This window comes from Choloepus didactylus, chromosome 20 (assembly GCF_015220235.1).
Source record: "Choloepus didactylus isolate mChoDid1 chromosome 20, mChoDid1.pri, whole genome shotgun sequence".
Lineage (NCBI taxonomy): Eukaryota > Metazoa > Chordata > Mammalia > Pilosa > Megalonychidae > Choloepus > Choloepus didactylus.
In genome coordinates, this window is record NC_051326.1 from 21,826,771 (window position 1) to 21,841,861 (window position 15,091).

Genomic DNA, 15,091 nt, shown 5'->3' on the forward strand with positions numbered 1-15,091 from the left:
CCATGCTCTGCAGACAGTTAACACTTGGGGATTCAACCTGGGTCTGCCTGGCTAGAGCCTGTGCCTTTGGAATGCCCTTGACCCCAGGGTACATTCTCAGGCATTTCAAATCTGGAGGTGTCCGGACAGCCCTATGGGTTGGGAAGGCCTGGGCAGGGCTATGTGCCTTTGCCAATTAGACAGTTCATCTACAGCAGAAAAAGGTCCCATAACAGGTCTCTAGAAAGGAATCATCCAGTCTCAGTCTTTCCTTTCACTGATGATAACAAAATTGAGGCACAGATAGGTGAAGTCTAAGGTCACCCAGATAGAGGTGAAGGTCAATTGCTAAGACTTTTTCATGTTCCTTTTGGTCATTAGACATAGAGTATGCCACACATAGGCAGGATCTGCAGGGTTTCTTAGAGGTGAATTGTAGATAATGACATCGCTCCCACTGTCTACTGTGGATCACTCAGTTTAATTCTATAATGTATGTACTGAGGTTTAGTTCAAGTCAGTATCCTGCTTAGGCAAATGGAGAGAAATTTGCTTTTTAAAAAATCAGAATAATATAGGTCCCTGCCCTTGTGAACTGAAAAATAAAGTAACTGAACTATAAAGGGGTCATTCATGCATGCATGCATCCACTGACTCATTCAATAAGTATTCATCGAACACCTCCTGCCAGGTAACACTTAGCAACTGAGCAAATGGCCCTAATTGATATATGATATCCCTGCTCACCATTTTGTTCTTCCAAGCCCTTACTGTCCATCTATCCAATTTAATAACCCCCAATTCAATTACCTGTCCTAGGTGCAATTTCTTGGCACAACTTGGAACCAGCTGTGGAATCTAATAGGGCAGAAAGAGAGCCAAAGAAGCCAATATTTTCCACTTAAAATATTTACTGGAGTAAATACCATCCAGAACTATCTCTGGGCTGAGGTAAACTGGAGTGAAGTCCAGGCCCTCTCTGAGTCCCACCCATCACCTGCGGGTGGGGCCTTTCTGTGAGAGGAGACCAGAAGGATCTCACAGGGGTCTGCTCAGTGTATGTAGAAGATCAGTCCACCTTGTCCCCTTGCATCACCACCAAGTGCACGCCACCACGGCTGCCCTCTTTTGTCTTGCCCCCTTCCTGGGCTTGAGGTTCATGTTAGCCTAATTTTACCAGTGAGAAAACCATCCGTGCCTGGAGTGGGGGGCGTGGATGGACAGCATACATTCCGAGGGGTCCCTGGCCCACAACCCTGCTGGTTACACCATGTGATGTTCCTTAACTTCCTTCCAAAGCAAAATAAGCTTACTTTTATGAAGCTCTTACCATGTTTTCAGTACTCTACATAAATGAATTCATTTGCTCCTCCCAAGAATCCCAAGAGGCAAGTACTTCCATTACCCCCTCTTGGCAGATGAGGTAAATGAGGCACAGAGAAGTTAGGTAACTTGTCCAAAGCTACACAGCTAATATGTGGCTTGGTCAGGATTCGAATCCAGGTAGTCTAGCTCCAGAGTCGGCACTCCTAACCACTGTGCTCTATTACCTCGTGTGATGAACGTTCTCTAGTAGCCACAGGAGTCCTCTCAAGTTCAGCTCTGGCTGGAGGAAGCCTTCCACCCGAGCTCACAGGCTGAGCTCACATCAGCCCTCAAATGTCAGGAGGAAGTACGGGGAAGGGAAAGGAAGGGGACGGAATTCCTCCCGTGACTCAAGTTCTCATCAGGGCTGTCCTGAAAGGGAGGTGACCCCTGGTTACCTGAGACACCCAGACTATTATTAAACTTGCACTTCCTGAGTGGGGAGACACCAACATAGCAATAAATAAGTAGCCGAGGGGGCCCCAGCGTCCTGGGAGGGAGAGGCGGAAGTGCACTGTTAAATGTCAGCAAGCCTGAAACACATGAGCAGTTTCAGAACTGGTAAGAGAGTCCCAGGGCCACTAAACACCTTCCCTGGCCATTGAGATAGACTGTTTTTCCCAGGACAAATCATGACTTACTTTCTGGGTATTTAGTGCAAAATTCATATCTAAAACGATGAGTGGGAACATGTAACAGAGATAAGTCAATGTCTCAGCATCCCAAAGGGTCTGGTTTAGGGAAAATACAGCTTAACAAAGTCCTTGACAGAACTCCAGGGAAGAGTCTAGATCCTTTTCTGCGGGAACTGCAGCACAGCCAGAAGACTAAGGCAGGCAGGCAGCATCCCCTATGCGAGCTGTCTGCTTTTATGTGGACATTGCTCTTCACGCATGAGAGTTCCCTAAAACTCAGCACCAGTCTATTACTCATTGCCCAGTTCAGGCCTCACCAAAAGGACAGTCAGCACCAGTCAGGGTCTCTATGTGGCCCTTGCCATTATCCCATGCACTACAAAGAACCAAGAGTGAATCCTGGGCCATGGTAAAGGGTGTGTGCATGTGTGCATCTTTGTTAGCTTTCTTTTTGTTTTTCTTTCCAGAGAGTTAATACTGTTACAGGTTTTTACAAACTGTCTCCAGGCCCCCCAATCAGACTACCATTGGCAAAAGATAAAATGAACAAATGAAAGTGTCATCGAGGAAACAAGGGTAGGACAAGACGGGTAAGCAGGAGTCCTGGGTTCCCTTTTAATCTCCTAACACAAGTGGGAAAATCACTGTCCACTGCTTTGCCCTGCCCTCATCCTTAGAGACGGTGTGATGCCGCCATATTTTGAAAAGCCCAGGGTGGGTCCTGAAGTTGGGAAGACCCGGGTGTGAACGCCACCTGATGCTGTGCCTTGTGCGAGTTCCTAAACCCCCATTTCCCCATTGCTAGAATTGGAATAATACACAGCTGGTTGTGAGGGTCGAAGGAGGCAACAGAAAGAGGGAAGCACCATCCAACGCTGCACACAGCCTTTCTCTTTCTGGAAAGAAGTGGTCTTGAGCTGGATGGAGAAGAACCTCACACTCCTCTCTCTTATTGGGAATGGTGTCTGTGTCAGTCTGCAGCTGTGTTTGGTCTTATGTCTTAAAATCCTGCAGCACTTCTGTCCTATCCAGTTGTATCTAATGTAAAAAATTAGTTTCCAGTGAAAGTAATATGTACTGCGTTTATGATGTTTGTGTGCAATACTCCCTCTTCCACTGAGGCTATTTGATGTAAAGGGGGGAAAACAAGAACTCAGTTCCACAATAAAATACAAAAGTGGCAACAACAAAAAAAATAATAATAAATTTAAAAAAAAGAGGGACGCACCGACTTCCTGGAACACAACAGGTCTGCGTGCCCATGCATTTCCCGCTGCCTGTGGCCCTCCGGCCACTCGTGTTTCTAAGGTGCGGGGGTCAAGCGTGCCGCGGGACAGGCGTCCCCTTCTCGGGCCAAGGCCGTGGCATCCCCGTGGGTCCCAGTGGGTCCCCGCGAGTGTCAGCCGGGCGCACCCCACAGTAAAGTCCTCGCGGCTGGACTTTCCTCCCAGGGTGAGGGGTCGCAGCCTCCGCGGGGCCCCCGCGCGCCCCCGCCCCGCGCTCCCCTCGGGGAGCCTCCGCTCCCGGGCCGGCCCGCAGCCCCGCCACCCACCGCCGCCGCCACAGGTCGGGCCGCCCGCCGGCCGGCTCCCGGCACCGGCACCAGCCCCGGCCCGGCTGCAGCCTCCAGGCCAAAGGAATTTTCCTCTGGATCCCGCTAGAAGCCTGGGCGCCCGGCGTGAGGCAGCAGAAGGGCAGACCCCGAGCGCGTCCCCGCACCCGCCGGGGAAAGTTGGCGCCCGGAGACGCCGGGGCGGGGACCCGCAGCCCGCAGCGATGGGCGGTGCGGGGCCCGGCTTCCCGCAGAGCGGCGGCCGGAGCGAGGCCGGAGAGCGCAGGCGGCTTCCATGACGGAGCGGCCGCGAGCGCGCCGTATACTCACAGCAGGGTCTGCCCCGGACCTGCCCTGTCTCGCTGCCATCGTCCGGCGCTCGCGCTGAAATCCGAGCCCGGCTCCCTTCTCCCCCTCCCCCGTTATCTGCTCCGCGGCGCGGGGAGCGCCAGCAAGTTCCGCGGCATCTGGCTAAAAATACAGGCTCCCTCCGCCCGGCTCCGGCGCGCCCGGGACCCCGCGCTCGCTCGCTCGCTCGCTCGCCGCCAGCCGCTAATGGAATTTCTTCATTTTCTCTCCATTATTATGTCAGATGGGAAAGTTAATGCGAAGCGATCTCCGGAGAGCAGGCACTTGCTGCCAAGCCAAGCGGCGGGGGTGCGTGGAGGGCGCGCGTGGCGGTGCGGTGGGAGCTGCAGGTGCCGGCCGGCCCCGGGCGGAGAGCAGGCGGCCGGCCGATGCCGGAGGGAGGCAGACACGTCCAATGGAGGTGAGGAGCTCCAAGCTGCATGGCGCTCCTGCCGTGCCTCTTGCCACCCCGACTGCCCCTAGGGAATGGGCCCCGGAGCCTGCAAAGACGGCCAGGGTGAGCTCAGCAAAGTCTATTTATGCCCCATAACCAATTTGCATGTTTGGGGCTCTTACATCGTGTCCTGAGATACCGGCTAATCAGCCTATTTCAGATTCTGCCCCAGAGCCGAGAAGCGGAATGACGCTGAGGAGCAGGACCCAGGTCGGTTACTACCGCCTCCCTCGTGCCTCAAGTCTGAGGGTGTTCAGGAAACACCACCCAAGACCGTGGGCCGTAGAGGAAGGGCTCCCAGTTTTCTGCGCTGCGGCCATCCTCACCTTTTAGTGAGGTCACTTCCGAGGCAGACGTCAAAAGCATGTAATGGTTGGCAAAGTCCTGGGGGTGACACCGGGGACAGTTAAGAGCAGGCTGGATGGGGAATGATGAGAAGTGATCAGCAAAGGCAATGCAGGGTAACAGGGCCTGGCAACATCGTTTGTTCCAATCATGGATGATTTGTATCAGGAGCCCAACTTGTGTTATCTTCAGGTAATAATCTAGATACAATTCATAGTACAATTTCCCCCACGCTTCCTGCCCTGACTCATTGTACAATAGAGCTGTGGGGGGTGAAGAACTATCACAGTGAGCTGCTTCTGTCAGGGAATGGACATACTGCATTCCCTCATTTAATTCTCATGGCCACTCTGTAAGGCAGACGACGCTATTACGTTGTATGGATGAAGGAACTGAGCCTCAGAGAGGTTAAGAGCCAGGACTAGTAAATGGTGGGCCCACCAGATCCAAAGCCAAACTGACCCAAAGTCTTCTGTTAACAACACTGGCAAGGTTCCTGACTGAAAAATGTGCTCAGTGCTGGAAGTGACCATAGAGAGGATACTACTGAAGGTGGGAAAAAACTTTGAGAGTGTTTTCCAAAGCAAGTGCTCTTCCCAGCCATTCAATGGGAGGAAAGTCCCAAATGAATGGGATTTTAAAAGATCAAGGGAAAGGGTCAGGATATTGCAATAAAGAGTGATCTGAAGTGTAATAATATAATTAATTCCTCACTAGATGGGTGAAAAAAAAACTGGCACTTGAAGACTGCAACATCAGAACTCCCCTGGTCTGAGACCCTCAGCACCGTTGGAGGACGGGCTTCAGGACAGGCGACCTGAAAGGCAGCTAGAAAATGCCCATGTGGCCACACCACACACAGGTGTCTGCCTGCGGGAAACCACTCCAGCCCCTCCTTTCCCCATGTCCACATTTTTTAAAACACAGTTCACAGAGTACCCTACAGTTCCCCTGTGCCTCCCAGATTTGCTGGAATCTTCTACATAGAGAGCTTCAATTAATAAATTATGGTTACTGGAACAGCCCTGATCATAGCCTAGTGGACTATCCCAGGAGATTCTAAAGCACTATTTGACATTAATATTTAGAGAAAGAAAAATACCTTATTCAAATGGAAGATAGATAATAAGTATAACACTTTCACAAACACTAATACCACTGACTTGCAGAATGAAATGAAAAACTATTTTCTAACAGCTCTGTTGAAGTATAATTGATATACTATAAACTACATATTTAAAAAGGTACAATTTGATAAATTTGTACATACTCTCATTATACCATCACCACAGTCAAGATAATGAACATATCAATCACCTCCAAAAATTTCCTCATGACCCTTAGTAATTCCTCCCTCAGTCAACTGGTCTACATCCTCGCCAACACTTAGCATGATCAGTCTTAATTTAGCCATTCTAACAGGTGTGTAGGTGGCATCTCATGGTTTTAATTTGCATTTCCCTAATGACTAATAATGTTGAGCATCTTTTCTTGTGCTCATTTGCCATCCATATGTCTTCTTTGGTGATTTATCTGTTCAGATCTTCTGTCTGTTTCTTAATTGGGCTGTATCTTTTCTTTGAAAATTCTTTATATACAGAATATCCACATAAAGGTGAGAAAACTGAGATCTTCCAAGTAAAGTAAGTTATTCAAAGTTGAAGAGCAAAAAATCCAGGTCTAATTTCAGTACCAGGACTTATATCTCCAGTGTTCTTTATACCATACAATGCTATGGGTTATCTACTACCACAGAGAAAAAGATGAGATGATCATAGTGGACTGGAAGCTGAACACAACTCATAGTAATGTTATACTAATGGGAAATATGCTGAGATATTTATGATCGGTAGGATATGAGTACTTAGGACTTGCCAGGAATTCTTGACATTAGCCACAACTACATTAAGGTCTATGCTTTGCAATTTAGATACGTGAGAAATGAGGCAAAGCCCAAGAGAAGAAGAAAGGAAACAACCACTGACTCATTGCTCAATAAGGATGGAGGTTAAAGGAACCAAGATTAAAGAAGAGAAGAATATAGCCCTTAAAAGTGTAAACTCCTTCAACACTAGAGCCCGGAACCCCCGAGTGGCATTAATTAGATGCTGCCCTTTCCCAGGTGTGGTAGTCTGATCGAAGTAACTAAATTATAAGACACCTTGGTTCACAGGTTCTGTATTCCCATTCCCTGTTCCTCATTTTTCCCACCGTGCTCCAGCCATGACTAGTGAAGGGCAATGGTGCTAAATAAATGCTTGCTGACTGATGTATGAAGGATGATAGACCCTTTCTACTAGACAAAAGGAAACATCAAAAACTGTAAGTCATGGGGTAAAGATGTAGAGAAGATTAAGGTGAGACAGAAAGAACTTTCTAGCTATATGGGATGTGAGTTAATAGACCTCATTATTCAGAAAGGGGTGACTCTTTGCCAGAGATCCTTCAGGATAACAGAACAATAACTCATCGTTTGCTATGCCATATAGAAGCAGAGGAGAGACGAAATGGCTCGGAAGGGTCTCTTTGGGACCTAGAGATTCAGAAAGGTAAGCCATTATTTTTTCCCCCATTAACTGATGGTCCCTCCTAAATCCTCGATCACTACCACATTCTCAGACCTCAAATAATCATCCCAGCTCCTTTTCTGTCTCCTATTTCTCTTCATACTTCTCCAAGGCGGCATTTTTTACGCAGGTATTTGTGTGTGTACAGGACATCTGCCAGTGAGAATCACTGAAGCAAACCAAATCAAACCAACAAAAGAATTGATGGGCTGAAGAAAAGGCTAGGGGTTCTCAGTAAGGAATACCAACCACTTGTTCTATCCCACAGTGTTGCATGGAGTCTACAGGTTATTCCAATCTTGCTAAATAGTTCACCAACTGTCTCTTCGCCGCTCCCTCGGCAGGCGAGCCTAATGCAGTGCTGGAGGCTTCAACTGTGGAGCTTTGTCCTCCAGGCCACATTAGGCTACATCAGAAAGAGGCTGAAGGGAAGGAAGTCACCAGGCAACCCTTATTAAAACCCCTGGCCCACTTCCGGCTTGGTGAGGTGGGTGATTCCCAGGACAGAGAGGGAACCTGGGATAATTTATGGCCAGTGCCTGCCGTGAATCTCCACAGGCCTGTTTAGTCGTTCTTTAGCTCTTCCAGAAACTGGGAGAATGCTTTTTTGCTCAAAAGCCTGAAGCATCCCCAGGATGCTTTGCGGGAACAGACAGCTCCAGGCAGTGGCAGCCTGGGGCACAAGCTGGCTCCTCCCTAAAGGAAGGTCAGAGCTGAGATGCACGGCAGACCCAGGATCCCAGAAGTGGCTTCTTGACCTCATGGGCACCCCTGGGATAACCATCCATGACCCTTCCCCTCACAGTTAATTAGGATGGACGTGCCCCATGTGTTCCTGTTTTAGCCTTCTTATGGCATCACCCCAAATCTGGAACTAACTTTCTAACAACACTATTTGCTTTTCAGGGCAGCTTCTTCGAATAGTTAGTAGCCCTATTACATTTGAGTTGTCTAACTTTTGGTAAGGGAAATACCTTCTCTGAGCATTGGTTTTGTCATCAAAATGAGAAAAACTATCGTCACCCCTCTCACTATTGGTAGAATAATGTAAAAATGCCTAGAACCATTTTTGGTGCATTGTAGGTAGGTACTGAATCAATGAAAGTGTGGGACTCTCTTATTTCCTCTTTCCCTCCTTTCTTTCTTCTTAACTAGTATCTCCTTAGCTTTTGTCACAGGTTAACTTCTCCCCCAGAGGTATGGGATGGTACTGATCTTGTTTCTTGTTTCTGAGCAGGAAAACTAGGGCCTAGTTGCTGCTTATCCAAGGTCAAACACCCGTGGCCAAGAACAAGGCCCCAGGAATCTGAATGCTTTCCCATTTTCATTGTCTCTGCAGTAAAGAAACAGTGCTCAAGGAGCGTACACGGCTGAGGCCGTGTTCCCTGAACCCCGTGGCTGATATTCCATTTGCAGTATCCCAGCCATGGCTACGTCGTTGCCTGCTGACAGATACGCTTTGCTGTCAACCTTTCTTCCATTTGTTCTGCCCCTCACCCACGCAGGGAGGTGTCCCAGCCCCGAGAACCTCTGGACACTGCGATAAGGGCGGGTCCCAGGGACTCCACCCTTTACTGAGAAAGCAGGCCGGTTTATCAGCCGTCCACCACCCCGGGGAGCTTGCAAACCATCAAGAGCATCACTGCTGGGAAAATGTTACTCCTCATGTATACACCATGGCACCCTCCCCCGCTCCCCCTTCCCTAAATAATTAGGCATGAACTTTACAGAACACGGGCCATGAATGTTACATTGGATTGAATGAGAAAGCCAGTCTCACTCCCTTAAGACTTTGTAATTCCTTCTTAACCTTTATAGTACTGACAGAAAGAAGGGAGAAGGGGGGGGGAGAGCTTGGTTATTTTTAGCTCTGTGTGATGAGCCCCCAACCGGCCAGTTAGGTAGCATGGGGTGCCACCTCACGGGGACAAGGGATCCCGAGTGTGGGGGGTTATTTAGGGAGGTGATCTGGGCCTGGCAGCCGGCCCCTCAGTGTTGGCACTTATCTCTAGCATGTTCCTTTTAAGAGGGTTGGCAGCCCTGGATTCTATTTTTGAAACCATGAGAAAGGTACTACATGGATTCCAGGAGAGGGCCAACATTAAACCCGAGATCCCTGGAGGGGGAAGGAGGGGAAGGGAGAGAGTGGCTGAATCTAGGATTTTCTCTTCCCAGACACACAGGGGCTCCCTTATTCACAGGACCCTTCCAAAGCGATGTCTTGAGTTGCAGGTCCACTTTTTGGCACAACCTCCAAGGAATTTGACTCCTAAAATGAGTCCTGGGATTGGAAAAGAGTTTTGCAGCCTGGGCCTATTTTTCAGTCTTGAGCTTTTTTTTCTGATGCCCCCCACTGCCAGTCTGAAAATCAAAATACTTTTTATGTATCTGTCATCTCCCCCCCTTCCTATTTTCAGATCACGTGCCCTGGACCCCACCCCCTTCAGCACTGCATAGCCCACGGCCAACGCCAGGAACAAACAAAAGCCTGAGCCCCCCACCCCCACCCCCACTGCCCAAGGTCGCTGCACCCCGCACCCCAGCCCCTCAGTCCTGTGCTGGAAGGAAGGGGGAGAATGGACCAAGTGGCAAATCTGCAGGGGACAGGATTATTTTCCTGATAATGAGAAATAAACAGGAGTCCAGACCTCACTGTTTCTCATCAATAACCAGATGAAAGGAACAGAATGTTTTATGTACAATAACAAATTTCAGCTTCCGTATGCATTTCTCTTTTTGGATAAGAAATAGAACCAGAATTCCTTAGAACTAAATGCCTTGAGAATAAGAGAATGCTTTTGCTGAGCAGTGCTGGGACCACCCAGGACTATTCGGGCAGAGAAGTGAATATGATACGTGGTGTCATCTCACATTCATCTTGGACTCCCCATGCCTGCCAGAGGAAGCACTCAATACATGGTTCTTGTGTTGAATTGGATTGAGTTATGTTCCCCAAGACAACCCAATGGGAGCTTCAGCCAGGTCTTGGTCAAAACAACATATGTGAATGTTAGCACGATGCTGGCCACACAGTAGAGGCTCAAAAATGTTAACAGAATTGGAATCTAAATGAGTTGAATGGATTCAGATTTTACAAATGAGTCAGTCTGGAAAAAAAAAAATCAGATATTTGAGAACTGGTTGACTTAATTCTTCATTTTCCTGCAAGCTGTTCTGGTGCCCATGGAAGCAGTCTGGGGAGTCTCTGTCCTTTCCTAGGTGGGGAAAGGACGGTGCTCCCCACCCCAGAGCCCCAGGCCACACCGCAGAAAAAGGATTCCTCCAATCCCTGCCTCCCAGTCTTTCCCCCACAACCTACAGCCCCAACAGCACTACTCAAGGTAATGAAGCAGATCTTCACTAGTTCATACCTTTCTGCTGAGGGTGAGAAGATGTTGGGATGTCATGAGGGTAGAATTATCATTCTAAGGGCATCCCTAACCATCCCAGTCATCTGCCTATGTTGCAGAGCCATGCTTCATTTTCTCCCCACTGTGTGAAGAGCTGGCTACATTCAGAACTAGCAACGCTTCAGAACATATTGCTCGACTGCTGACTGGGCAGCTCAGACTCAGAGTGGAAATGACACATTTTGGAAAACATTTATGAAGTGCACTGCCAGAATGGTCCGATTTACTAAACTACGTCCAGTATTTCCAAACATTACAGAAACTTTCCTCTTCAGCCTGCTGGTATGAGAAGAGGAGTAGCGTACATTGGAGAAACTGCAAACTCAAACTGACCTGGACTGTGCCAATAGGGAAATAATTATTTTGTTGTCTCAAATTACAAAAGGGGCTTGAGGATCAGCCATGAACCCCGTGGTTCCAAAGTTTCTGAAGGATGCTTGGTGCCAGGGCAGGTGGCCCTGCAGGGCACGTTGGACCATCCATAGGAATTGGGGCCTGGGAAAACCACACCATGTGACCCCTTCTGTGCTCTCTATGGCCCATGAAAATTCACTTGTAGCGAAAAAGAGACAAAAATGGAAGAGCCAGAAGGGGAGAAAGGACTTGAAAATAATAATAGCTAAAATTTACTTACCAGGCACTGTCCTAAGCACTTTTCTTAACTCATTTAAGCCTCACCACAGCTCTGTGTGGTACGTACTATTATTATCCCCATTTTTCACATGAGGAAGCTAAGGCACAAAAACATTAAATAATTTGCCCCAAATCACCCAAGAGTAACGTGATGCTTTGGTGGTGCATGAAGCAGAGTGAAGGGGGTTGCTCTGATTTGTAAATGATTATCTGAGCCTGAGGTATTTTTAGGGTAAGTGGGAAAAGTGAAATTCAATAATTCAGTAAGAATTGCTCTATCTTGGAAATTTGGGTGCAACGAGGTCCTCTTTATCAATTTGGCCATTCTCTCAATTCAGAAAAGACCCCAGCTACTGATTAGAAGCACATTCCAAGCTAGAAATGTTCGGTCATTGTTTATATGAACACAGGCCATTGTTTATATGACAGGTTTAATAAGAGGCTGTTGAGCTGAGATTGTCCTTTCCTAGAGTGGTGGGGGGATGGAGAGTCTTGAAATAATAATATTTCATATATTTTATATATTTCATATCATATATATAATATTAAAATATTGGGACTTTAACCCCAGTATATTCCAATCGAATTTTCTAGAATTATAACTCCCCAAGCCTGCAATTTCAGGAACATGCCCATCTGAACCCGGAAAAAGAAGCTCTGGGAAGCAGGTGATAAGCCGTCCCAGCTGGCACCCTGAGGCGGGATAATGAAGTGGGCAGAGCACTTAGGGACCCTCCGCTGTGGAACCCCTCCATCTGCACTCTGACCAGCTTCTCTGCCCTCATTCAGGCCCTGATGATAGGGCAGACCCAGCTGACTGGAGAGGTTTCCTCTCTCGCTTCCCAGAGCCAAAACATGTCGAAGCAATTAAACCCAATTAGACTTCTAAATGGCCTACTCTACTGTCTCCTGAATTTTGCCATTCCTCACAACTTGACAAGAAGAAGATGGGCTCTTTCCTTCCAGGTCCTCTTAAGCATCTTTCAACAGGGTACTTAGCAGCTACCACTGAAAAACACCTTGGCTTCTGCCTTCCACTCCTAGTCCTATTTTCTCTTTACTACCAAGGCAACAAGAGCAGGTGCCACACGTAATATTTCACCCAGGGCTCATCATATCATTCTGAATTGAATAGAGACTACTATCTTTCTATTTAATCATTATCTTGTGCATTCTGGCTGGCTTCTCTTTCAGATATCTTTTCATACAGTATTTATAATTAGAACTCCTTTTATAATTATGTAAATTAAAAAATGGTGAGAGAATAAGCTATAAATCATCAGCCACATCTGAATTTCTCTCCATTCTGCTTGTCTGCAGAAAATCTCACCTACATTGGTGAATCCTAAGGTAAATGACTAATTCTAATCTGACCATCTAGCATGTCTAGGTGGTCTCCCTTTTTAAAACCCTCGTGTCATACCTTTTAAAGAAATAAAATGTTATAGATGTATTGATGCTCTTTCCATCTCTGAAGTTCTTTGACTTTATGAAGTGATCTTATTTCTACCCTAACATCAAACTTGAAGCCACTTCCATAAGCTGCTTTTCAAAATGACCTTTGTCAGTGTCCCCGACCTTGAGCTTCTACATAAAGGAACACCAAGAAGTAGAAAAGAGCTAGAGAAATGGGCAGTGAATCAAGGATCACTAATAAAACCATTATAATTCCTGTGATGGCTGAGCTGATTCTTAGTTTCGAGTGAGACATTTTCAGGATTTCCGAAATAAGATACAAAGATGTCAGTCAACATTTGCAAAGGAAAATCATTACTAATATCCACATCAGCCTTTAGTCCCTCAAGTGCTTTTTGGTTGAGGGCAACAGAGATAAATCATCAATACAAGAACTCAGTGGCACCAACAAGACATTCATTTATTCTTTTATTGAAATACAAACTGTTGAATTGCCACATGCAATCTGAGAACCCAATGGCAGGCACAGATAAGGATATTCTATGCTTCCTACCCTTAGGAAGATTACAAACTAGTAGGCATGAAAAGATGCCACATGGAAAATAAATAGAACAATAAAAAGGTAAATAGTAAGACAATAGTTCAAGAGATGGCCCTTGGCAGTATATGATTAAATAACAAATGAGAGGTTCAAAGGAGGGGTTGAGATCAGCCCGGCTATAGCACTGGGGAATCTTTTATAGAGCAGTGAGGTTTGAACCAAACCTTAAAGGACTGCAAGGTTTTAGAAAGTCTTGAGGATCAATTTTAACATGACAAATGCTTATTTAGAGCCCACTGTGTTCTACGTATTTGGTTACTGAAGATAATCAAAGGGAACACAGGCTTCCTGACATCCTGGCTCAGGACACAAGGATCTAGAAACAAACACTTATAAATTAAAAAATATATATCAGCAAATATATATATATATATATCAACAAAACAAATATGCCCACTCTAGGGAAATGTGTGAATATTATTGCAAAAGAGTAATTCCTAATTATAGTATAGCTTTTAAGGTTTTAAATGTCTCCTGTCATGAGGTTGAAGGAAATTTCCATCCCTCACAAAGACTTTATGCAAAGTGGAGAGTGAGAGGGTAGTTGTTACACTCATTCATTCATTCATTTAGAAAATATTTGTGTTTTGTGTACATGTGGTGCACCACTGTTTAGGATCCAGCACAGAACAGAAAAAAACCCTGCTCTCATAGAGCTTAATTCTAATGGGAGAAGAGGTAAACAGATGAAAATAAGATAGACATATCAGGAAGTGATACATGCCATAAAGAAAACTCCAGCAGGGAATGTGGATGGAGTGTGCTGTGGGATGCTGTGCTAGATGGCATTAGATTCAAGAGGCCTCTTGAAAGAGGTGACATTGGAGCAGAGGCCTGAACGAAGGCAGAGAATGAGCCACGGGGTATCTGGAAACGTGAAGAGGTAAGGACAGGTAAGGGGCACGCTAGTCCTCCATTCCTACACCTCTCCCAACACCATTCATCTTTGTAGGCCCATGGGCTAGGAAGTTAGAGGTAGGAGAACCAAAAGAAAGAAAGAAAAGACAACTCTAGATGACATTTTGGGGGTACTTCCTATATGCTAGGCACTGCCCTAAGATTTTCCATGTGTGAGCTCATTTTAACCTTCCCAACAACTCTGTAAGGTAGGTGCTCTAATTGCCCTTACAGGAGGAAAACAGGTGACAGAGGTCACATAGCACAAAAGTAGTAGATTCGCGACGTGGACTCAGCAATCAGGAGCCAAAAACTCAGCCATCGGGAGCCAACATTCTGGGAAGTTCTGCTCTGGTGGCTAAAAGGTGTGGACAGCAAGACCGCAGAAAGACAGACAGCCCAAGAGCTGTGAGAAAGTGATGAATATAAAAGACGGTGTGTCTGACCAGGATGGAGATGAGAGCCAGCCTGGGGAAGGCCTCTGTTCTCCAGGAGCCATGCTTGTTCGTTGTACAGCAGTGCTTTGTCCAAGCCACTTACTCGAATCATTATTTAGCATTTGCTAAGAGCCTGCCCTGCACTGAGGCCAAGGGAGGGAGGCTGAAGTCAAGGGCAGCTGCGAAAGGAACCCCGGGGGTCCCCCGTGGGGAGCTCCTCTGTAAAGCGGCTGGCTAACCAGACCAGATGGGAGGCCCGAACTCACCTTCTCTCAGTTTTCAACCAATAACTTTGACCAATAACCAATAACTTTAACCAGTAACTCTCCTTCTTGGACTCCGAATGAATTCACAAACAGCATTAACACTTTTCAAATGCCTGTAGGAGTTTGTTGAGTTAACCTGGGTGACTCATTATGACAGCGTTTTCTCCTCGCCTCCGGGACCATGAG

The 15,091-nt window shown here is 46.8% G+C and overlaps 1 protein-coding gene across 8 annotated transcripts in view; it reads right to left on the reverse strand.

Annotated features, from left to right (window-relative positions):
* ANK1 (ankyrin 1) overlaps window positions 1–15,091 on the reverse strand; it is a 137,061-nt gene that overhangs the window by 107,422 nt on the left and 14,548 nt on the right. For 4 of the 8 annotated variants that reach the window (XM_037812645.1, XM_037812644.1, XM_037812641.1 and 1 more), the window contains exon 1: window positions 3,862–4,589. The exons of 1 other annotated variant lie outside the window; for it this stretch is intronic. In XM_037812645.1, coding sequence (XP_037668573.1) covers window positions 3,862–3,900 — 39 coding nt within the window. In that variant the 5' untranslated portion in view covers window positions 3,901–4,589. Of the gene's footprint in view, window positions 1–3,861; window positions 4,591–4,659; window positions 4,751–15,091 lie in introns of those variants that run through there. 3 more of the 8 variants (XM_037812642.1, XM_037812651.1, XM_037812647.1) reach the window with 2 other exon arrangements.